The sequence below is a fragment of the Symphalangus syndactylus genome, chromosome 1, assembly GCF_028878055.3.
Source record: "Symphalangus syndactylus isolate Jambi chromosome 1, NHGRI_mSymSyn1-v2.1_pri, whole genome shotgun sequence".
Lineage (NCBI taxonomy): Eukaryota > Metazoa > Chordata > Mammalia > Primates > Hylobatidae > Symphalangus > Symphalangus syndactylus.
The window spans coordinates 156,901,265-156,926,332 of NC_072423.2; the positions used below are offsets into that span (position 1 = coordinate 156,901,265).

General features: G+C 41.3%; 1 protein-coding gene across 2 annotated transcripts in view; it reads left to right on the plus strand.

Moving 5' to 3' along the window:
- The window catches only part of CSMD1 (CUB and Sushi multiple domains 1), a 2,032,824-nt gene that overhangs the window by 1,840,093 nt on the left and 167,663 nt on the right, over positions 1-25,068 (plus strand). For both annotated transcript variants that reach the window (XM_055289255.2, XM_055289263.2), the window contains exon 42: positions 18,321-18,509. In XM_055289255.2, coding sequence (XP_055145230.2) covers positions 18,321-18,509 — 189 coding nt within the window. The remainder of the gene's footprint in view (positions 1-18,320; positions 18,510-25,068) is intronic.

The following is a 25,068-nucleotide window of genomic DNA, read 5'->3' on the forward strand; positions in this document are numbered from 1 at the left end:
AGATACCATGTACCCAGTCTTGGTAATGTTGGATTTTGTAGAGGGTTTCTTTAAGGGATTGCGCTTTCAGCCAGAGAAGTATCAGTTAACGCAGGGATGGTGGGATTCACACTTACTTTCAGGAAACACGACCCCAAGGATTACCTCAGGCAGTGGCCATCCTACCCATTTGTGCAATCAGCTCTGAGTGTACCCTGGGTATAACCACTGATATAAAAATATTATCAATGGCAATGCTGTTTTTCTCTTCTTTTCACTCCATCTCTTCCATTGCTACCAGAAATCCCAAAGGGATCAGAATTCGTTGGTTTTCAGCTGGTCACGGTGGCTCATGTCTGTAATCCCAGCACTTTGGGAGGCCGAGGTACGTAGATCACCTGAAGTCAGGAGTTCGAGATCAGCCTGGCCAACATGGTGAAACCCCATGTCTACTAAAAATACAAATAGTAGCTGGGCGTGGCGGGGAGCACCTGTGATCCCAACTTCTCTGGAGGCTGAGGCAGGAGAATCGCTTGAACCCGGGAGACCAGAGACCAGAGTTTGCAGTGAGCCGAGATCGTGCCATTGCACTGCAGTCTGGTTGACAGAGTGAGACTCTATCTCGGGGGGGGAAGAAAAAAAAAAGAAAGATTTGGTTGTCCTCTCTGCAACACATAGACACGTGTATCACTGTTACACATAATTGTGAAAATAGAGTCTCGATCATATTCTAGGACTAACTGGGACTCCATAGATGAGCCATCAATTAGTGGCTAGATGTAATCCATGAGGGGGGGACAAAGATCCAGGATGTTCCCCATGAGTCGGCCCTCTTTGATTGTAAATGATAGAAATCTGACTCAAACTAGTTTAGGTAAGAAGTGCAAGATGACAGCTGTGTGGTCTGGGGCACGTCCGGAGCCTGGGCCTCAGTGACACCTGAATTCTGTTTGCGCCTGTTGTGATTTTTGTAGCTTTTTCTGCCCTAATACACACAGATGATATGTCCCCAATCTAACCTTACCCTGCTCAGCAAGGACAGGGCCCTGCTTCTCCTACTGCGATTGCTAAACATTTTGGGAACGCTTTCTTGGTAGGGCAGCTTGTGTCTAAGTCCAGCCAGTGAGGGCAGGTGGACAAAGACTATGCGTTAGCTCAACTTGGGTCACAGAGTCAGAAATGTGATTAGCAGACTTCACTCAAGAGCATGTGTTAAAGGGGAAGAAGCCGGTTCCGTTAAGAAGGTGCCTGGAAAAACACGTAATACATATACCATGAAACTGTTACATAATTGGATTAAAACTCTATGTAAATGAAGTATTTGTATGCAAGAGATTTTTATTAGTGTTTTCTTATGTCCTCATTTGCTCTTGCAGAAGTATTATTAGTTGGTTTGGAAGAGCTAATTGCCCCTGTTTTACTATGTTAAAAATAAATTGCAGCCGGGCGCGGTGGCTCACACTTGTAATCCCAGCACTTTGGGAGGCCGAGGCGGGCGGATCACGAGGTCAGGAGATCGAGACCACGGTGAAACCCCGTCTCTACGAAAAATACAAAAAAAAATTAGCCGGGCGTGGTGGCGGGCGCCTGTAGTCCCACCTACTCGGAGAGGCTGAGGCAGGAGAATGGCGTGAATCCGGGAGGCGGAGCTTGCAGTGAGCCGAGATCGCGCCACTGCACTCCAGCCTGGGCAACAGAGCCAGACTCTGTCTCAAAAAATAAATAAATAAATAAATAAATAAATAAATAAATTGCAGCACTTTGGGAAGCCAAGGCGGGAAGATTGTTCAAGGCCAGGAGTTCAAGACCAGCCTGGGCAACATGATGAGACCCTGTCTCTACAAAAAATTAGCTGGGAGTGGTGTTGGGCACCCGTGGTCCCAGCTACTTGGGAGGCTGAGGTGGGAGGATTGCCTGAGCTTGGGAGTTCAAGGCTGCAATGAGCTGCCATCACATCACTGCACTCCAGCCTGGGCATCAAAGTGAGACCCTGTCTCAGTAATAATAATGACAATAATAACTGTTATGTATGGTGTGCTCACTCTGCGCCACACTCTATGCTTCCTGATTTCCACGTAAATTCCAAGGGTTATGCACATTTCACAGATAAGGGAAATGAAGATCAGAGAGGTTGGCAAATTGTGAAAATGTGCACAGCTGCCTGTGGAAGTATGATTTGGAATCAAGTCTGCTAGACACCAAAGTAGTTGTGTCAGCCAAGCTATTGTATTTCAGAAGAAGGAAGGGAAATGAAGTCTTTGGATTCTAAATCCAATGATTTAGTCAGTGCACTAACAGGGGAAAGAATGTTTAAACCTAATGAAGTCGGTTTAAAAGAACAATTTTCTCCCACAAGTTGCAAAACCACTCGACCATCCCTGAGCTGCAGAACGGCCACTGTGGGAAAACTCCGATCACAGTTGTTCGTTTTGGACCTGACACCTGATAGATCCGCATGCTCCTCTCAAGTTTTACCGCTGCGAAAATAGCCTCGCCAAAACCCTGGGAGTCAAACGTTCTCCACAAGGACTTGCAGCGCATGCCTTCGTGGTTGGATGCAGGTGCTGCCTGTGACCGTGGAATCCAGACGTCAGCTGTGGCTGCATTGCCTCTTGCAGATCCAGGGGTCATTGTTCAGGAACTGCCTAATGTCATGGCCTCTGGAGATCAGAACCCTTGCCCTTGATTTGTGCAGCAAACACTAACAGAGCACTTTCTTTATTTCTTTTGTTTTTCTTTTTTTTCTTTTTTTTTGAGATGGAGTCTCACTCTGTCGAGAGGCTGGAGTGCAGTGATATGCTCTCGGTGCACTGCAACCTCCAACTCCCTAGTTCAAGTGATTCTTCTGCCCCCTGAGTAGCTGGGACTACAGGTGCCTGCCACCACGCCCGGCTAATTTTTGTAGTTTTAGGAGAGACAGGGTTTCACCATTTTGGCCAGGCTGGTCTCAATCTCCTGACCTCATGATCCGCCCGCCTCGGCCTCCCAAAGTGCTGAGATTACAGGCGTGAGCCACCGCGCCCAGCCTGACAGAGCACTTTCTGGGACTTTGCAAGAATTCGACAGGCCTTTAAGGCCATGCCATCCTTTCTCAGTTTGACTTGTGAGACAGCTGCAGTGCAGCCTGGCAGTGAGTGTCATGACCAGTGGTCAGTTCATGGAGGGGGATTGAGTCCAAGGTGTAGGTCCTGAGCCAGCGAGAGGTGCTGGGTGCTCCTGCCAGCAGCCTCCTGTCTCTTTGCCCGCCTCTGATCACACTCACCCCTCCCCTTCCCAGACCTAAGCTCTATCCCCGCCCGTCCCAACTGCAGCCCTAAAGCCCAGCCAGAGGTTTCTCCTCAGAACCCCTTCATTCCTGGTGGTTTAGGGGCTTCACTCACATCTGCCGGTGTCCACGTGAGCCTAACAGTGTAACAATAACAGGATTGCCTTCTGCTCCCAGGGGCGCCTCTCTTCCCCTGAGGCCAAGGCACCCCCAGCTGCTATAACTGGCATCCAACACAAGACAAATCCAAGCTCTCTAAGAAGAGACTGAGGACGATCGTAAAGGGGAGGCTCTGATGTATCCTCAGGTCAGCCGGCATCCCCGGAGGGTAGGGGAAAGTAGCCTCCTGTTTAGAGAGCAGTGAGGCAGGAAGAGCAGGCGGGGGATGCAGGAGGAACAGCGGCAGCCAAGAAGGGACCCCAGGCCAGCCTCCTCCAGGTCGCTGAGGAGGAGCTGTGTGCTGGCCCACGCTGCAGTGGGTGACATCCAGGGGCCTGGGGAAGGATGCAGGCTCACGCAGAGCCGGGCTAATACGCCTTTTATTCCAGTGTATCCATAGGACAAGCAAGTCAGCTAACCTCATATGAGGCCAAGTGGGAGTCGAGAGGATCTGTGAGCCGGCTCCTCCCAGGTGAACAGAGCGGCACCCTCAGCCTTCCTGTAGACCTGGGCGAAGGAGGGTCTTCGCACTTAGACGTTTCCTGGAGCACAGAAGGCTGGGAGTGTGTTCCTAACCTTCCTATTTCCTGTTTCCTAGGATTAAAGGGCAAGAGGTTTGAGCTTCTGTAGGTCCTGAGCTCCAGAAAGAAATAAGAGCTTGGGCTTCTCGAGAGTAGTGGAGTCAAATTAGGAGAGAGTGAGGGAAGGAATGATATGGTGAATAGTTGTCTTGTTATGCAGATTAAAATCGCTCAGGTAATAAAGCAACTGTCCTCCTGATACAGATATTTTCATTCATGTAGATCACCTTTATAGATGTGAATTTCCTTTACAGAAAGGCAGCTATTCAGAACTACTTTTGTATCTGCAGTTTCTCAAAATAATCTGGTGGAAATATACCAAAGAAGAGTGTTTTGGGGTGGCATATTCTGGTCTTCTAGAGTCATATTTTGGGGTGGTGTCCTGAGCCCCAATACTATCTAGAACTGATGAGATTGAACTCATGAAAGTGACACTTTGAAGACAAACAGCGTACTTTCATAGATCATAATTATTTCCAGTTTTGAATAAAACATTATTGTAGTATTTTATAACTTGTGAAATTCTCTGTAATCTAAACTCATTAAGTTGTACTTTAAATCAATTTTTCTTGAAGGCTGTCTATGTACTAGGCTAGCACGAGAATGTAATTTCTGCGCCAAGAGCTAGGAATTAAAAAAAAAAAAGATATGTGGGTGTTTTGTAAAACAATGTCATAGTTTAGTAGAAAACTAGACTTTCAATTACAAAATTAAAATCCAACATGATCCTCTCTGTAACTGAGGTATCTGCTGAGGTCTGAGGGTAAACCCACAGGGTGGCCTGCAGAGCAGGCACACTGAGCAGGCTTTCCCTGAGAAAGTTCCATGTGAATGGGACCTGGAGGCCATGTGGGAACCCTGGCTTACACTAGAGGTGGCATTATGGCTGCCAAAGGTGAAGGGTGAGTTTGGACATGAGCCAGTAGAGTGATGGTATTGGATTGTGAAGGAATTTGCATCCCCTGTTAAGACCATGAATTGAATTCTCTACACCAATGGTTCTGGGGCCTTGAGGATAGAATTCAAAGAATCTATTACTTCGATGGTAAATATATACAAAAGAATATTTATGTATTTTTCCCCTTAAGCTTTAATTAATATTTAGCATTTCCTTACATTTTAAAGGCAGGCAATAATATTAAAATAGTATTAGCAGGCTGGGCACAGTGGCTCATGCTTGTAATCCCACCACTTTGGGAGGTCGAGGTGGGTGGATCACCTGAGGTCAGGAGTTCAAGACCAGCCTGACCAACATGGCAAAACCCTGTCTCTACTTAAAATACAAAAAGTAGCTGGGCATGGTGGCAGGCAGCTGTAATCCCAGCTACTCAAGAGGCTGAGGCAGGAGAATTGCTTGAACCCAGGAGATGGATGTTGCAGTGAGAAGAGATCACACCAATGCACTTTAGCCTGAGCAACAGAGTGAGACTCCATGTCCAAAAAAAATAAAAAATTAATATTAGCATAACCTGTGACTTTGTCACCAGATCATAGATAATCCCATGCTTTGTTTCATTTATTGCAGATATCTCAAAATGTTACTACACCATAGTTTGAAGTTGCCTTAGTTATTAGACTTGCCACCTGTTATTAGTGAAATAACAACATACATAATGTTATGCCACAAATTTTGCTTTATCACACTTTTGTAAGAATATTTTAATATCGCTGGTTTCCCTTGTAATCTTATGTATTTTATTTTATACAGTAAGACATTAGTTTGAGAAACTTAGTAGACTTCCCAGAATGCCAAAGTAGTTCAGATTAAAACAGTTGTGAACTCTGGAGGACCGTAGGCAACGATCGCAGATTTTGAAGTGAGAATTACAATGACCTTAGACATGTTTTAACAGCCTAATCTAGTACAATGTAGATTATGGACGCTTACAGAAACACTTGTTGCAAATAGAGTGAGACTGGAGGCAAAAACCTATGTTTAGGGGATTGATTTGAAGTTGCAGCCGTAGAGGCTGCAGTCGTGCCCAGGCTGAAGCTGCGTTAGTGGTGCCTGCTGTGGAGGAAATGATTGGGGTGATGTTTAAGTACTGAGCGGGGGCCTGGGGTCTGCCACTCTCTGGGGTGGCATTGAGATTTGAAGGACTGGAAGGAGACGTGGCTGCACGTGCTAGGAAGAGTTCTGGGTAGAGAGAAGCCCGATGAGTTCAGAGAACAGAGAGGAACAAGGCTGGTGCACTGGGAGTGGAAGGTCAGAGGGCTTCCCCGGAGTCACGGCGCCTGGGGATTTGGCTGTGACGCATTCAGGTTGTTTTCTAGGTGCAATGTGATGTCACTGAAGAAGCTGAAGCAAATGAGAAGTTGCCTACATGCAGAGAATGAATTGTGTGTGGATGGGGGTTGGGGGAAGTGAGGGAGGAGTAGAGCAAGGGAAGCAGTGACGAGGCTTCCAGGAATTGGGGGCGGGAGGCTTTCAGCTCCAACACACCTGCATTGCCTTGTCTGTCCGTATGCATGATGTACAATTTGAATAATGTGAATGATGAATTCTGTGCTTCTCTCCCATCTTCCTACTCAACTGTCCCCTCCCTTGCCCCATTCCTAGCGAAGTATATCCTGTTAAAATATGAACACTTCCTCCATGATATCATCATGTTAAACTTGCCCATTACATGGTAATTTCCATTTTTAATGAGAATGATCTTAACATCTGAGCCAATAAGAAAAATAGAACATAATTATATGTCATAAACCATTAACTGTCCATTAATTGGTGTGTCTCAGTTGACACCAAGCCCTTGTCAAGTCTCCCACATTTTGAATATTGTTAATACCATATTCAGCATTTAACTTTTGTTTTCTTTTTCTTTTTCTTTTTTTTTTTTTTTTTGAGACAGAGTCTCGCTCTGTTATTTAGGCTGGAGTGCAGTGGCACAATCTCGGCTCACTGCAACCTCTGCCTCCCAGGCTCAAGTGATTCTCCCATCCTGAATAGCTGGGATTACAGGTGTGTGTCACCATGCCTGGCTAAATTTTGTATTTTTAGTAGAGACAGGGTTTCACCATCTTGGGCAGGCTGGTCTTGACCTCCTGACCTCAAGTGATCCACCCACCTCGGCCTCCCAAAGTGCTGGGATTACAGGTGTGAGCCACTGCGCCCGGCCCAGCTCCATAGTTTTTTTTGTGTTTTTTGTTTTTAATGGCTTTGTTGTGTTTTACTCTTGATATTTTACAGGTAAGGTTATTAAGGCCACGTCTATGTAGTTCCAAAAGCTACCAATTATTTCAATCTGTAATAATGGTCTATAAATAAACAAACAAGCAAACCTGCAAAAAACCCATGTAGGAATCATCTAGACCACAGGTTAGACAATTGCTTTTGTTGACTCACAAAATATTTAATATTTACAAAAATCAATTATCAGTATTTAGAATTCCATGTTACCTAATTTGTGAGATACCCATAAATCCACTTTCCCTTTTTTTCCTGCAATAGCAAAATTTGGAAATGTTTGTCCTGCGTTCCCACGTAGGAGAGAACCCTGGCAGAGTGGGCGGTTATGACTTCAGGGCCTCCTCTAGTTTCTTACTGTCTCGCTCATGGAAGTTGACTGTGTGGCCTTTGAGGATTAGGAAGTGTGAGTTCGCTCCTAGGTCAAGCATCTGGTTGGCTAAGCAAGTGTTTTATTTGCTTGCCACCTAACTCCATGCTAGCCTTGTTTGCCATGCAGCTTTTAAAGGATTTGTGAAATACCCTTAAATCTGGTTTCCCTTTTTCTCTTGCAATAGGAGAGTCGGGAAACATTGATCCTGCTTTCCCATGTCTTGACATCCCCTTCCAAGCCAGGTGTCAAGGAGAAGAAAGGACTTTCAATAAAAAAAAAACAAAAATTCGAAACAACATATTTTTTATTGTAGGCAATTAATTTCCTATCACTGAGATATAAAAATAAATAATAAAAATAAATGAGAACATGAATTTGAGCTATTTTATTTTCTTGTAGGGTATCATATCTGACAGAAGTGACACTTAATTAGATAGTTTGTCAGTGTTTGCCATTTTATAAAATTGATAAATTGATAAGATGACACTTAACTCTGATATGTAAGTCAAATAAACATTCCTGGGTTCTACTTGAGATTTAGAAGCTAAGATTATAATTAATAACTCCTAAGAAGATGCATAAATCATACAGAGAATTCTTGTCATTGTCAATGATGTCTGTGCTGTATACCTTATTCTTAAAGTTTGTCATTTATTTATGACCATGTAAAGGTCAGAGATGTTACTACAGACGTAGCTGTCTTGAAGTTACATGACTTATCAAGAACTTTGGTAAAATCAAGCCATGCACTCTATTTCTAAGTCAAGAACTGAAAGATTGATAATTGCATGAAGATATTTATCAACTAACTAGATATTAGCAGGAAAATATAACAGATATTAGGGGGATGACTGCATGGTTTCATTCCACTTATGATTTAAACACTTGATGTGAATAATAGTTATTTTTTCAGATCTAAACAAAGGATTCCTTTATAAAAGATAAAATTCTCTATGTCATTTTACTTTTGTTGGTATTGCCTTGGGCTTATTGTTAGATTTTCATAATACTCATAAAAATTTTGACATGTTAAGCATTTTAGTGCTTTTCTTTTAGGTTTTGCAATCTGCCATTTGGGGAAGTTAAATTCCTTCCTTCCTTCCTTCCCTCCTTCCCTCCTTCCTTCCTTCCCTCCTTCCTTCCTTCCCTCCCTCCCTCCATCTCTCCCTCCCTTCCTTCCTTCTCTCCCTCCCTCCTTCTTTCCTTCCCTCCTTCCTTCCTCCTTCCTTCCTTCCTTTCTTCTTTCCTTCCCTCCTTCCTTCCTTCCTTCCCTCCTTCCTTCCTTCCCTCTTTCCCTCCCTCCCTCCATCTCTCCCTCCCTTCCTTCCTTCTCTCCCTCCTTCTTTCCTTCCCTCCTTCCTTCCTCCTTCCTTCTTTCCTTCCTTCCTTCCTTCCTTCCTTCCTTCCTTCCTTCCTTCCTTCCTTCCTTTCTTCATTCCTCCCTCCCTCCCTCTCACTCCTTTCCTCCCTCCCTTCCTTCCTTTGTTCTTTAGTCTTTTCCTCTCTTTCTTTTCTGCGCTATAAAGCATATTCCCACATTGTAATGCATAAACTCTTTGGGGAAAGAAAAATTATTCAATGCCAAAAATCTCAAAGATAATTTTAAATGCTTTAGGCATACGAAGTAAAAATGTCTTTTATTTTCAAAGTTCCACTGTTTTTCTTCTTCCTTTTGCTATGTGTGCTAAACACCATTTTTAAAGATAATCTAATGTGTTAAATCTGTTTGTTCTTCATCACAATCATAAAACCGCTGAATTTTATGTGAAATGATTTTTTTAGAAAATAGGCTATAGTTTGTTATACCAATTTTTCCCCTTTAGAAGAACAAGCAATTAAGCCACCTCCAGGTACAATGAGCATCTGAACAATTCATTCTGAATTATGTGAGCATGCAAACTGTTGCTTATATACAAACCATAATTTGTGCATAAAGTTGATGTGCTTCTAAAACTGCATCATTCCTTTTCCTTTCAACGGGGGATTCTGAGCGACTTTGAGTAATTAGGGCAACAGGGCAAAGGGGGTTACTCAGTCTCTTTTTTTACCCCTCTGCATGAGTGAATTGAGCTTTCAATCTAAGACTTTACAAAGATGCCTCTTTTGCATAAAAGTGCTTCCAACAGTGACTACAAAGAGTTGTAGCAATCCCCATCCCCATTAGGGCAACCATGTATGAGACAGAAAAGGCTAAGATTCCCTTTAGTTTGTGGACAAGACTTTTAGAAACTAGGACCTGAATCTTCATTGTTGACGGATGTTCTCCCTGCAGATCACAGGCATCTACTCCGTCTTTTATGGGTTTTCTGAAAGCAAAAGCAACACTCTCACCTTCTCCTTTAAGTGATCCATTCCTCTGAACCAAAAGCTGACGTTCTCAGCGTGCATCAGTAGACCCATCTCCTAGGTGAAGGCACCTTCAGATTTCCACATTCTCCTTGCTGCAACCTTCTCATGCAGTGCAGGGAGCACATTTCGGGTGCAGGCTGGTCCTCCTGAAGCATTGATGTATAAGCCTGCAGTCTCAGCAAGGCCCAAAACGCTGACAACTTTTGCAACAGTTTGGTTGGCTTCATCAGCAGGTGCTGGGACTAGGAGTTAAGAGAACAAATGGAGCATATTTAGGCCGAAAATATGTCTTAGAATTGAGAACCAGGGTGATATCCTTGGTTATAAAGAAAGAGTGATATGCTATCCCAGAAGTTTAGAATAGCCAAGAAATATGGGAAGTTGGTGAGCTTCTGTATGTGTGCCCTTGGGAAATTCCGTGGACTACCATTCATGGCTGCGATGCTACTGTGACCCCAGATGGATCTTTTCATTGAGAGGGAAGCTGAGGACCCAAGGGGGGCTTCAAAGTCTTCAGTGTACACCTTGATGTAAACTGCAGCCCTATTCTCTGTAGCAATGGCCTTTTCTTAGAGTGATTCACCCTAATTCCCACCATGAGAAGCAGTAGCCTCTTCCTCCTTGGTCTGTCTCCATCAGAGCAGTGGCTCAAGGGCTTTGCCTTGTGTGATGAGAAATATTTTATCAAAGAAACTAGACAATTCTTTCCATCAAGACTAAGCTTTACTGAACTAATATATGCCAACAGTGATTCATTTCTTTTAGCATCCCATTTAGTCCTGTGGCCCTTGTATAGATGGGTATATTTAGTCTCCCTTCATGAGTGAAGAAATGAGCCTCCTGGGATTAAGTGGAATGTTCAAGTCCCCGTATTGGGAGAACCAGGCTGAACTCAGGTCACACGTGGGTGCCTCACCTATTTTGCAAAACTACTTCAAGTCTCATGTATGTACTGCCGAGGTAGATTTCTTCATGTGTTGATGATTCTCTTTCTAATTCAACTTTTTTTCTTTTTTTGAGATGGAGTCTCACTCTGTCACCCAGGCTGGAGTGCAGTGGCACGATCTCAGCTCACTGCAACCTCCGCCTCCCAGGTTCAAGTGATTCTCCTGCCTCAGCCTCCCGAGTAGCTGGGATTACAGGCATCTGCCACCACGCCCGGCTAATTTTTGGAATTTTAGTAGAGACGGGGTTTCACCATGTTGGCCAGGCTAGTTTCAAACTCCTGATCTCAGGTAATCTGCCCACCTCGGCCTCCCAAAGTGCTGGGATTACAGGCATGAGCCACTGTGCCTGGCCTTAATTCAACTTTTTAATGACAGATAATACAACAACTCTTATAGAACTAATAGACAATGCTTTCAGAAGACTTTCGGAATTGCCCAGTATGGGGATGCAGAAGTTGTGACATTCAGCCGAATCAGAATTTGTTTGATAATCTTGGCTTTTACCACCATTTACCCTAGAAGGTAACTTCTTTATCAAATTCCACTGAAGTGATCTTTTTTCTTTTTCTCTTACTTGATGACTTTCTTTCTTAAATTAAAACGTTTTATGTGTTTACAACCCGTTTATGAGGATGAACGCTTTCATGATGGGTACAGAGCAAGAAGGCCATGTGTGATGAGGGTTCTGACAGCGGATCGACGCCTCCTTCGCCCTCTCACACCTGTGCGGCCCGGCACTGTGAGGCATTGCAAGTCCTTCAGAGGCACCTGCAAGAAGCTAGCACAGGCGGTATGAAACCCATCACACCCACACTAAACAGGATGCAACAGGATCCTTCCAAAATTCATCTATTTTCAGCATACGAAGGAATTATCTTCATGACTTCTTTTTAGTTATTTCCATTCAGACTCCTAATATAGTCCTTTATACCTTATTGTGTGAAGTGTGACAGTGAATCCAAGTTTGGAAAAGACATTTGAGGAAAGAGAGAATATGACTTTATATATCAAAAGTTTGGGGGAATATCGATATTAATATTTAAGTAGACAAGTACTCAGTTTAACAAGACATTTGGAACAAAGACCAAAAAATAATGTAACTGATACTCTTACTTAGAGATACTCTTACTTAGTCTAAGTTTACAATAGAAAAAAAAACTAATTGGCATTTTAAATTCTTGAGATAATTCTGAAATGAGCCATGGGTTTTGAATCATCATCGTCATCATTCCGATGTTGACTGGCAGATGGGGTTTATCAGTTGAAAAAATGGGTCCTGGGCATTTATGGTATGTCTATGTCCATTTATAAAACATGTTCTAATGAACGTCCTGTGGTCTGAACAATTTGACGACTACTTCCTCTCCACTTAGGAGGTGGCGGGAGTGTGAAAAGGGGCTCACACTTTAGGAGAAGGGGCTGCAGAGGTCACCTCTCTCCTGAAACTCTCCCCTTATCCCAGACACTGAACTCTTTCTGTGTTTGGAACACATACCATTTCCTTTGGCTGAAAAGTCTGCCTTTCTTGGTCTTTTCCTGATCTACACCATTTAAATCTTAATTTAAACGTCATTTCTTCAACAAAACAATTTTGACCACTACTGCATAACCTTAACCAGGTTTTATATTTTCTTTATTTCAATCCACTGTTCTTTTTTATAATAATTTATGCAACTTACAATTCTTTTATACAATCATCTATGCTTTGTTTGCCTAAATTCACCAGAGTAAGACCCATTTCTAGTTTCCATTTATAACTGGCATTTATAACAGAGTAGAGTCAATAATCTTTATTTCACTCAATAAATGAATAATGAAAACCACTGTACTGCCCACATGGGCTAATCTGCTCCCCCCTCCCCACACACACACAGGATAATTGTTCTGTTGTCATTTAGAAAAGAAAAAAAAAATTTTTTTTCAGTGATTAGAGTAGCCCGCAGCCATTGGGCTTAGAATCATTAATTACAACTTCAAATTTCCTGTTTCAGTGTTTTTCATAGAGGTTATTTTCATGAGCAGAAGGGCGCTAGAGCCTTCAACACTAGTTTTATATATCCCAAAAAAGAACTTAATTGTACTTCTTAAATTACCCAACCGACTACACAGCCAAATTAAGGCTGTGCATTTCCTTACATACTATTAACACTCCTTTGTTGTAAATGTGTGTGTGTCTCTGTTAAATGCTGTTTTAAATGAAGGTTCACCAGGAGTACCTATGAACCGGTAACTTGTTAATATTGTATTGTGGTAATCGAGGCTTGTATACTTTCAAGGCACTGCTAATTCGTGGATGAAATCTTCTAATGAAGATGAGGTTGTATTGAATCTAGTTTTATTTGCTTCTCCTCCTCTAGAAACCAGCAATCAGCTTTCATGTTTTTTTTTCCCTAAGGTTTTATTAGCATTCATATTTGGTCTATAGGAGGACTCATTTTCCCAAGAGAGTTTATTACATTTAAAGCAAAACAAGAATGAGAAATGAATTGCTTTTTCATTCTAAAAGAGAATAATAAAGAAGGAAATGTGTTGATAGTTGAAACTTGGTGTGGAATTATTCATTCTTTTTTGTGAGCATGGGTCTCTAAAGCAATTTTAGGTCCAAATAGCAATATTGCGAGGAGGCATTCCATGCACTGTGGATGTTTTCTAGGCCATTTGGCAGTGGCTTTCAAGAAAAGGCTGTTTTTGTGGACTTCAGCATGGAGTGGTCCCTGGCAGAGGCACCGATGGCCTTGCTGTGCGTTTGACAGGTTGGCCCAGGGAGCCACACGATGGGGGAATGCAGATGAGGGGTGTGTGTGTCAGAGAAAGAGAGAGACGCTGATTTGGCCTGGCTTTCTGTTTTAATGTTCCCTGTCCCTACGTTTATCAGCATAGATTTCTAAGCATCTAGTTTTTCAAATAGGTGATAACAACAAAAACAATCAATCATGAGGGACACGCCACTCTAGCCTTTGAGCTACGTCCTTTAAGACATAATTGTTTCATAGGGGTTTGAATATTCTTCCTTCGAACACCTGGAGAACTTTCTCCTTGAAGCCAAGTACGACGTAAAAGGTTCCAACAGTCCAATATTCTACTTATCAGACACAAAAACAACTGAAAAACACTATTCTATATAACGTAGCTACTGTATGGTACACTGTTAACATTAGTCCATTTTCACGCTGCTGCTAAAGACCTGCCCAAGACTAGGAAGAAAAAGAGGTTGAAATGGACTTAACAGTTCCACGTTGCTGGGGGCGGGGGGGCTCAGAATCACGGTGGGAGGTGAAAGGCACTTCTTACATGGCGGCAGCAAGAGAAAATGAGAAAGAAGCAAAGTGGAAACCCCTGATAAAACCATCAGCTCTCGTGAGACTTACTCACTATCACGAGAATAGCATGAGATCGATCGGACCCTATGATGCAATTACCTTCCCCGGGTCCTTCCCACATTCACAACATGTGGGAATTCTGGGAGATACAGTTCAAGTTGAGATTTGGGTGGGGACACAGCCATACCATGTCAACTGCAAATTCCATTTTCACAAAATTGTGAGTTAAAAATATTTTTTCTTTTGCAAACTTATTGTGCTTATAAGGTTTGTTGATCTAGAGTAAATCTTTGTAGGGTGTCTCTAATCAACTCAGTAGTTCCATGGTATAATGTAGCTTTACCAGAAAGCAGCACTGGAACATTCACTCCTTTTTTTATTTATAATTAAATTTTTTTAAAGTAATAACATTTTTAATTGGCAAATTATAATTGTATACATTTATGGGATAAAAGCATTCATTCTAAAACTAGTAATTTATCTTGGATTTTCTGTAAATAAAGCTTGTAAATATTGAGTTCTAAAGATTACAAGTCAAAAGATAGCATTGAGTTAATCAGAATACTCATTTTCAAACACTATTTCTAATTTCATATTATCAATATACGTTAGGTTGGTGTAAAGGTAATTGAGGTTTTTGCCATTGAAAGTAATGGCAAAAACCACAATTACATTCTCACCAACCTAAAATACAGCTAATTCTCTATAATATTTAGGTGCATTATGAATAAAATGTAATAACTTTATTTGAATTTATGACAGTTTATTAAGTTTTATCATATAAATTACTTGATATTCACCCTGATCTTGTTAATTAGGCAATACTCCTTTGTATCTGTTTTTTGCTTGTTTGTTTGTTTGCTTGCTTTTTATGAGACAGGATCTTGCTCTGTCACCCAGGCTGGAGTGCAGTGGTGTGATCATAGCTCACTGCAGCCTTCTACTCCTGGCCTTAAGCAATCCTCCTGCCTCAGCCTCCCTAGTAGCTGGGACCACAGGCATGAGTCACTGCTCCCAGCCCTTTACATCTTTAGATAGTAGGTAAAAGAGGTGATGTCTGGAGCTCTTAGGGAGCCCGCAAAGCCCTGTTAGTAATGAGCGACATAATCCGGTGGGGTTCTGGGTTTCAGAGGCTGCCCAATGCTCCCCTCCAGATGGAGTTTCCTCCTCTCCCGCTCTGTGAGGAATTTGTCTCACATCGTGTTCTTCCCAGTTCTCGTCCCTGGAGGAGCCAATGCCAGGAATTATCTCAAGATGCTTTTGCCACTGTGTGTCCTCTGATCTTGATTTTTCTTGTTCTCAAGCATTTTTCTGCTGCTTCTCTGACTCTTGTTCACAGACATATCATTGCATAAATGAAAATAATTAAAACCAAGGGATGCTGAAAGGTTAAAGGATTTTTTTAACCTGCTGACTATAGTCAGGGCTTAACCATAGGATCCTGTTGTCAACTGCACAGTATACTTACAATATTGAAAATATAAATAAATACACAGAAATCTATATAATCTGTGACTATTGAAAGGACATTTCATCACTTGCATTTATGAGTCTCCCTATTTTTTCTTTTTTTGTTGTTTAGTTGTTTGGATTTCTCTAGTGTAAATAATGCTGCAATGAACATCTTTAAACATTTAGCTTTTTCTTCTTAGAAATCATGCTCATAAGAGAGATTTCTGTAAATGTATTACTAGGTTTAATGTAAATGTATTACTAGGTTTAATGTAAATGTATTACTAGGTTTCTGCAAATGTATTACTAGGTTTAATGTGACAACTGATTTTTTATGGCTCTATTCCAATGACTTTCCCAAACAGTTGTGGCAAATAAAGTTGCCATCATTGAGTTACTGAAATGACTCACTAGCATTGCATATTGGTATTTATTTATTTGAGATGGAGTCTCACTGTGTCGCCAGGCTGGAGTGCAGTGGTGTGATCTCGGCTCACTGCAACCTTCTCCTCCTGGGTTTAAGCGATTCTCCTGCCTCAGCCTCCCGAGTAGCTGGGATTACAGGTGCCAGTCACCACCCCTGGCTAATTTTTATATTTTTAGTAGAGACAGGGTTTCACCATGTTGGTCATGCTGGTCTTGATCTCTTGACCTTGTGATCCACCCGCCTCGGCCTCCCAAAATGCTGGGATTACAAGCATGAGCCACGGAGCCAAGCCTGCATGTTGTTATTTTAAAGAGGAAACAATGCTGTTTCATTAGTTTATTAAATAGGAAAAAGCTGTGGAGAATAATGAAACCTCACAGCTCTATGGAATGCTTAACATTTGGCAAATGTTAATGAAGACAAACTCCAAACAGCACTTACATTAATCTTGTGAACGCCAAGGCCACACTGCACGCCCACATATTACATTCCCTGGTTGCTATCTTCCATATGTTCTCACATTATCTGTATGGTGATATCCAATTGCTTTAATATAAAACACAGACTGATTCATATTCTGAGCCTTACTTGCCTCTTAAATCTAATCCCTGAGTAATCCCACATCAAGCCCTCTGTGTTCCCATCCCCTATCCGGAGGCCCCTCTGCCCTGTCCAATCTTTTTTCCTGCCCACCCCTCTTTTTTCCAGGTCCTGAACACAAACAAAAAAGTCTAGAATTCTGGGAAATACCTGTCATAATAATATACTGTTTGCTTTTCCAGCATTTATTTACAAGTTTCAAAGCTACAGGCTCACTCCAGTATTGTCAATGGTTAAGGAATTTACATATAAAATTGAAATTTCCATTTGGCTTCATTCTCCACAGAAAAAGCCCCTCTGCAGAAGCTCAGAGCCTTTATTTTATGACTTGATTTTCAGTTGATTGTGAGCACGATGACCGGTGACCTCATGCTCTTTTAAAACTCACTGTGTTGCCTGGCACTGAGGGTTGGTTTCAGCAGAATTACATGGCAGGGCAGAGGTTCCCCCAGAACTGGTGCTGCACGGTGTGGCTTTGCTGCTGCATTAGGAGCAGGTTCCCAGTCTAATGGGAACTGCCTTTATGGATAAAGCTATGCCTAAAGATTCAAAGACGCTAGAGAGGGCTTCTACTGCACTGAGTGCTCACTCCCTCTTCCCAGAGTGGGTGACAGGCGTCTGCACAGTGGCTCATTTCGCTTTAAAATTACAGTATCAGATGATACCTGATTTATGGATTAGTTAATTCTTACTAATTAATGAGTAAATGTTTAAACCACACAGACTGCAAACATTTATTATCTCTTGTCTTACCTGGAGTTTATTCTAGGGAACATAAAGACTGAATGATAAAGCACAATAAATCATGTTATAAAAAATTGTACTGATAGTAGTTGCCAGCTTAGGGATTATATGGTGTTTTGTTTTGTTTTTTTTTTTTAAGAAAAAGACTAAAAAAACTGGAATGGATTTTCCTATTACATTTGTTTAGTTACACCAAACAACGACATATTTTCCAGTTAGGAGTACTCAGACTGGTAGTATATTTCCTATTTAAAATAAAAGGGAATTATTAGGTACATGTTCACCCAACATTTTTTGTAGGCTCCTTTTATTATTACTTGCATTACTTTTTTTTTTTTTTTTGGGACCGAGTCTCTCTCTGTCTCCCAGGCTGGAGTGCAGTGGCAAGATCTCGGCTCACTGCAAGCTCCACCTCCCAGGTTCACGCCATTCTCCTGCTTCAGCCTCCCGAGTAGCTGGGACTACAGGCGCCCACCACCACGCCCGGCTAATTTTTTGTATTTTTAGTAGAGACAGGGTTTCACCGTGTTAGCCAGGATGGTCTCAATCTCCTGACCTCGTGATCCGCCCGCCTCGGCCTCCCAAAGTCCTGGGATTACAGGCGTGAGCCACCACTCCCAGCCTGTATTACTTTCTTAAATAATTTACATCATATGCCTTTTTTCCAAGGTAAACATTATAAAATTTACTTTTGGTATGTGCTACTTTCTTTTTAAAGAACACACTTTTTATTAAATGCATATGGTTATAATTGTACTACTACTAATAATAATTATATTGGTCTGGATGGCAACTGACTACTTAGAAAATATACATTATTAAACTTATCCAACAACTTCATCTCAAGCAGTGAAATATGATGACACTCCTCCTGCAAATTCCGAAGTAATTTAACCTCACAAATATAAGCTTTATTTTGTCTATTTGTTTCTTTCAGCCTATGAATTACAGAACTGTCCAGATCCACCCCCATTTCAGAATGGGTACATGATCAACTCAGATTACAGTGTGGGGCAATCAATATCTTTCGAGTGTTATCCTGGGTACATTCTAATAGGCCATCCTGTCCTCACGTGTCAGCACGGGATCAACAGAAACTGGAACTACCCTTTTCCAAGATGTGACGGTAAGTTCATCATTTCGTTTGGGGGCAATTTAATGTTTCATGGACATAATAGCACATTAAATATTAAACGAACATATCCAATAGTTTATTAATGTATTCAATAAATATTCGTTGAGAATCTATTATGTTTTACTCACTCTACTTAGTATTTAAGGAATATGTTGCATACTGTTAAATTAAAAGTAAAGAAACAATCCTTGTTGCCAAGGAAATTATAAGGATAGCAAAATAGTAAACACAAGAGGAATGTTATACTGAGCTGCAGGTAAGGGGATGGCACAGGCTTGGCAAGCCATCAGGGAAATCTCCGTGAAGTCAGCAGCGTTCAGCTTTACAGTGGTTTTATCAAATTGTAGGACCAGAGGGAAAAAGTGTACTTAGTAATTTGATCCTTGGTATTTCTTTTTGTTTAGCTTTTACAATAATTATATATTGATTTTGCATTTCAGAAAAATGAGCTCATTTTTGTAGTGGGCCTTGAAAGGTACATAGCATTTTGCTACTCGGAGATAGAACACTCCAAGTAGAAGAAACAGTGTAAGAAAGAGCGCAGTGTAGATGCAGCCTTAGGAGAAAATAGTAGAGTGGTTTAATAGTGCAAGAGGGGCTCTAGGGAGAGGCTGGAGGCAAGTTCTTGTTCAATGGTGCAGCAGAAGACCTACTGTCTTTAGACGTCCTTTCCTGAGCAGGAGTCCTGACTTTAATGCTTCTGTGTGACTGCCTCATTTTTATGATGACTTCAACATTTTTTCAATATCAAATTAAAATAAATAGATCCATACTATGTGTAGGAAGAGTGCATATGCAATAGAAAATTTACTGTAAACCCGATATTCTCACACTATACGTACGGGACCTTTGAATGAAAAAATAATGAAATTACCAATTCCGTGGACCTTTGAAATGCTAAACACTTTTATCCTGCGGGGAAAAGGGAAAGACATCTGGCTGTGCTTTAATTTCTACCGAAGAAGTAAAAGAAGCATATCAGTAGACTTTTAAAATCACAGTTTTTACCGTTATTTATCTATTCTATATTATTATAAAAATAACTACAAACACACTTTGGGAGGCTGAGGCGGGCGGATCACGAGGTCAGGAGATCGAGACCATCCTGGGTAACACGGTGAAACCCCGTCTCTACTAAAAATACAAAAAAATTAGCCGGGCGTGGTGGCGGGCGCCTGTAGTCCCAGCTACTCGGGAGGCTGAGGCGGGAGAATGGCGTGAACCCGGGAGGCGGAGCTTGCAGTGAACTGAGATTGCGCCACTGCACTCCAGCCTGGGCGACAGAGTGAGACTCTATCTCAAAAAAAATAAATAAATAAAATAAAAAATGACTACAAACAATTCTTTAGCCATATTTTAAAAGTATTTTATCTTAATCTAATATTTAATTACATATAAAATAGCACTTAAAATTAATTTTATAAAATAAGGATAGCAGTAACTTATGTGGGCTATTTTTCATTAAAACATTTTTTAAATCTTTAAGTCTACTTTCCATTGTAGAAACTCATATATATGTATAAATTCCTTTGAAATTATCAGGATTGAAACCTCTTCTTATTTGCAAGTTTGGTGTGAAGACTTTGAATTCATATGTAAATGGTAGACTTTCTGGCTTGATATTTAAAAAAACTACAATTAAATATTTAATTTGATTTTATTGCTTTCTCAAGCTTAGTTTTTCAATATAGAAATAACTGCTGTGGCGTAGAATTATTTTGTCAGTGTGAAAATAACAAAATCTACCTTTTTTGATAGAATTTGAAGTGATGCCACCTTTCCTAATTCTAACATGGTATATGACGCCATCCAGAATTAGCTAAACTCTGGATAAGTTTAAAGCCTAAACCCCTTCAGACTCCCAAAACCAGCCTGAGGCTTCCTTCTCCATTAGAAGAACTCAGAGACATCTCTAAAACTATCATGCTTGTCATTATGGTTTTAACAGGGAGGGGATATGTCAGTATCTTCCAGGGAAAACACACATATGGCAGAGTCCAGGATGATGCCTCGCTCTCTCAGAAACCCCGTGTGACCATAGGCAGAAGACGTCACCCTGGTCACCTCTTCGGGTCTGAGTTTTGAGGTTTCTAGTGGGGCTCTGTTTTGTAGGCAGGACTGAGGGATTGACTGTCCAATGGCTGATCTTAGCCTCCAGGTAGACAGCTGTGCCCCACATGTCCCGGCCTAAGCCACGTGGCTGTTTTTTCTGGTGTAACCAGCTCCCACCTGGCATTGCTAGATCGGACCAATCACATACTGCATAAAAATATTTCCCAGGAGTGACCACAAAGGCCAGATCTCTCTGGTCCACGCCAAGTTCATAACTAAACAAGCATTTTTACTATTATATTTCTATTTTTACCAATACTCATAAACCAAATAAAAAAACTGAAACACAGGATTCATGTAAAAGTTTATCATAAATATTGAAAACAATTAGAGGACCTATATAAAGGATTTTCTAAGAACCATCCAATGTGTGTTTAATATCCTTTTCATATTAAAAAAGGTGTTATTTAACACAAAAGGTGCTTTACTTGTGAAAGTTTATATTTCTTAAAAAAGTCGTTGCTTCATAAGAATGAGGAGGCTGTTCAAATGCCTATTAGTTACAGTTATATGGCACTTAAGTCTTCCCCAGAGACAGCAGTAAACACTGCTGACAACGCAGTATCTTCATGTAACATGTATTTTATTAATTGACAGTGGTTTATCATTTCAGATCAATGATTGCTATATAGGTCAAGTGTACTGAAAAACCATCTTCAAAGGTCCAGCTCTGTAGACTTCAAAAGAACTTCAGAAAAAACACAGATACTTTAAACAACTTCTCAATGTCTTTATTAAAAATTGGCCAGTTTAGATAATTAATAAAATAATTCTAAATCCCAAGGCATCAGTCTTCACAAGTATATATGGAATCAATTTGTATTTATATACTGAAAATACATGTTAAGCTGCATAAGAATCTACTATGTGAAATTAATATAGTATAAATTTACCTGAAAAACTGTGATCTGAAAGTATGATATCTATGAAAATAAACAAATGAAAGAATATGTCTCTGAAAGTTACCTGAGAAATTCAAGACATTATTTTTCTGTCAGTAACATAATTACCCAGAAGTCTCAGTTAAAAAAAAGGGGGGGGTTGTAGGCTGGGCACAGTGGCTTACACCTGTAACCCCAACACTTTGGGAGACCGAGATGGGTGGATCACCTGAGGTCAGGAGTTTGAGACCAGCCTGGCCAACACAGCAAAACCCCAATTCTACTAAAAATACAAAAATTAGCCAGGCGTGGTGGCAGGCACCTGTAATCCCAGCTACCTGGGAGGCTGAGGCAGGAGAATCACTTAAACCCAGAAGGCGGAGGTTGCAGTGAGCCAAGATAGCGCCATTGCACTCTAGCCTGGGTGACAAGAGCAAAACTCCATCTCAAAAAAAAAAAGGGGGGGGATTATAATTGTTACAATATGATTAAGAAGAATTTGGTTTATTAACTTATTAAATGTAATTTTCTAATTAAATATGCATTCACACTTACAAATATAGTTCAACAATTTAAAATATTTTGCTGACCTAATTAATCATTTAACACTGAAATGCTTATGCATAAAAATATAATTTTAGGTATTAAAAAAATCTTAAACACTATCATAATAAACGACTTAAATGCATTAGTGTGTGTATAGGGGGAACTGCATAGACAGAGATAATTATTAGTGGAAATAATATGTTATGATAGGTATGTTAGCAGCTTCTTTGAATTTGACAGATTTTGTAAGCAGAAAACAATTTTATTGCAAAATTGACATGAGAAATGCAAGCAGCTAAACCATGTATTATTACATACATGCTTTTTAAAATTAAGGTTTACCAAATTGATTGGTAAATACAGAAAATAATCTTTCCCAATAATAGAGAATAAAAATAACTATAAAGAATGCAACTCTGTCTCCTTACTTTTCTTACCTACCTTCACAAATACAGTTTTTAACATCTCCATTACCAACCAACAATTTCCAAGACAGAGTGCGCTCTGGCTTCTTATCTGAAAATGCTTCTAAGGAAAGCAGAGGAAGAGAAGGAAGAAAAATGATGGCAGAAATAACTCTGGTGACCTACACACTAGGGGAGATTAAGCTTTCAGTATCTGGATATATTGAGAGTCAAGATTTTTTATATTAATAAATATATATATTATAACATATTTATTATATTTTTATATTAATATTTATCCCAAGTGTATTTATTAGTTTTTTATATGGAATTTCTTTCATATTCTTGTTTAGGCAAAAAACTTAATACTAGAGAAAACTATCTATAAATGATAAGTCTCTTAGCAAACATTCAAGGTTTAAAAATTTAAATTATTTTGTTTTCACTTTATTTATTTATTTGAGATGGAGTCTCAGTCTGTTGCCCAGGCTGGAGTCCAGTGGTGCAGTCACTGCCCACTGTAGCCTTGACCTGCCAGGCTCAAGCAATCCTCCCACTTAAGCCTCCCAAGTGGCTGGGACTACAGGCATGTGCTCCCATGCATGGCTAATTAATGTTTTTGTTTTGTTGTTTTTTGTTTTTTAATAGATGGGATCCCCCTGTATTGCCCAGACTAGTCTCGAACTCCTGGGCTCAAATGATCCTCCTCCCTCAGCTTACCAAAGTGGTGGAATTACAGCTGTGAGCCCCAACAGCCAGCCTGTTTTAATTTTTTTTTTTTTTTTTTTTTGAGACGGAGTCTCGCTCTGTCGCCCAGGCTGGAGTGCAGTGGTGCAATCTCGGCTCACTGCAAGCTCCGCCTCCTGGGTTCACGCCATTTTCCTGTCTCAGCCTCTCCGAGTAGCTGGGACTACAGGCGCCCGCCACCACGCCCGGCTAATTTTTTTGTATTTTTAGTAGAGACGGGGTTTCACCGTGGTCTCGATCTCCTGACCTCGTGATCCGCCCGCCTCGGCCTCCCAAAGTGCTGGGATTACAAGCGTGAGCCACCATGCCCGGCCCAGCCTGTTTTAATTTTAATTTGATGTAATATCACTTAACATGCCCTATCCATCTCTCTTCACAGAAAGTCACATTGCATAAAGAGAGGAAAAGGTAGCACAATAAAGAGATGTTTCCTTGTACCTCCGCCCTCCTGTGCCAATGTGTGCCAACCCCCCAGCTGATTTTCTGGTGTCTTCTAGCTCTGGCTTCACACCTGAGCAGGAGTCAGTCACATATACCCATAACTTCTGTGTGTGTGAACCACCTAAAGTCCCCCCTTCCCACTTCTCAGGGATGTCAATGAACGAAGGGAAGCCTCCGTGGTATTTAAGGCAATGATAGAGAGTGGTGCTGTGGGGGAAGCCAGGGGCGCCAGGGTACCTGGGCAAGTTTCCCATTGGGCGTGACATTCAAGTTAGACATCACCGCCATCACTTTCAACACAGCGACTGCTAGCTCTAGTATTGGATCAAAATATGCAGCTTTCTTATCTTTATGTGCTTATTCTTGGAAAAATACGTGAGCAAATACCTTGAGCAATTCCCTCCTTCACTGTCTTGCACAGCAACGCTCTCGCCCACGTGAACATCCGGGTATTCACGAGCACGGAAATGCATGCGCGTCTCTTTACTCCATGGCTCCTGAGAGTGGAGGGAGTGTGGCCTCTCTATCTCTTTCAGTTGCTGATGCCATGGTCAGCTGTTTGTCTTCCTGGTCAGGCTTGGACCAGAGTCTCCCAGGCAGACAGGTGAGGAGCTGGGAGGTACCTGCTGTGCTCCACGCAGAGCTTCCTCTTTGATCTCACCACAGACTCCACTTTGAACCCCGCCTTCAGGGAAAGGAAGGCAGGGGGGATACGCTTCCTGCCGAGACACACACACTTCCTGCCGAGGCGGATCACAGGCCCCTGTCTCTGCGCAGCTCAGTGAGACGCCACCACTTGGGGAAATGCAAACATGCCTTTGATGCCACTACAGGGAGGATAAAGACTTTCTGGAACTAGGTAAAGATCAGGCCAGGGGAAATGAGAGAGGAAATTTTGAATCCAGTTTCTTAGGGTCCTCTTTTTTTTCATCTCTAGAGTACCCAGTGGGAGGGCAACAGGATTTTGCTTTGAGAGAATTTTGTGTGGTCACGGATAGAATATTATTATCTTATGTGATGATGAGCATCTGTTATTATCCTTCACAGCACTTGCACCGCTTGAATTTTAAAATTCTGTAGTGTTTGTTTAATATCTCTCTTCATCACTATTCAGTAAGCTTTTTAGAAAGGCAGCAACAGGGTCTCTACGGTTCACTATGGCATCTCCAGCCCCAAGCACCCTTCCTGGAACATAATCCACTCTCAGTAGATACTTGTTGAGTGAGTGAGTGAAAAGATTTGTTATTTGAATTTCATAGATAAATCATGGCAAGAATCACTGAGTTGCTCAATGCCATAGAGCTATTCAATGGCATAAATAATATTGGAATCAGGAACGTGTTCTACCAAGAAAATCACCACCTCGTTTCTTTTGCCCTTTAAGAGGTGGGAACGACGGCTTTTTGTTTTGTTTTCCCA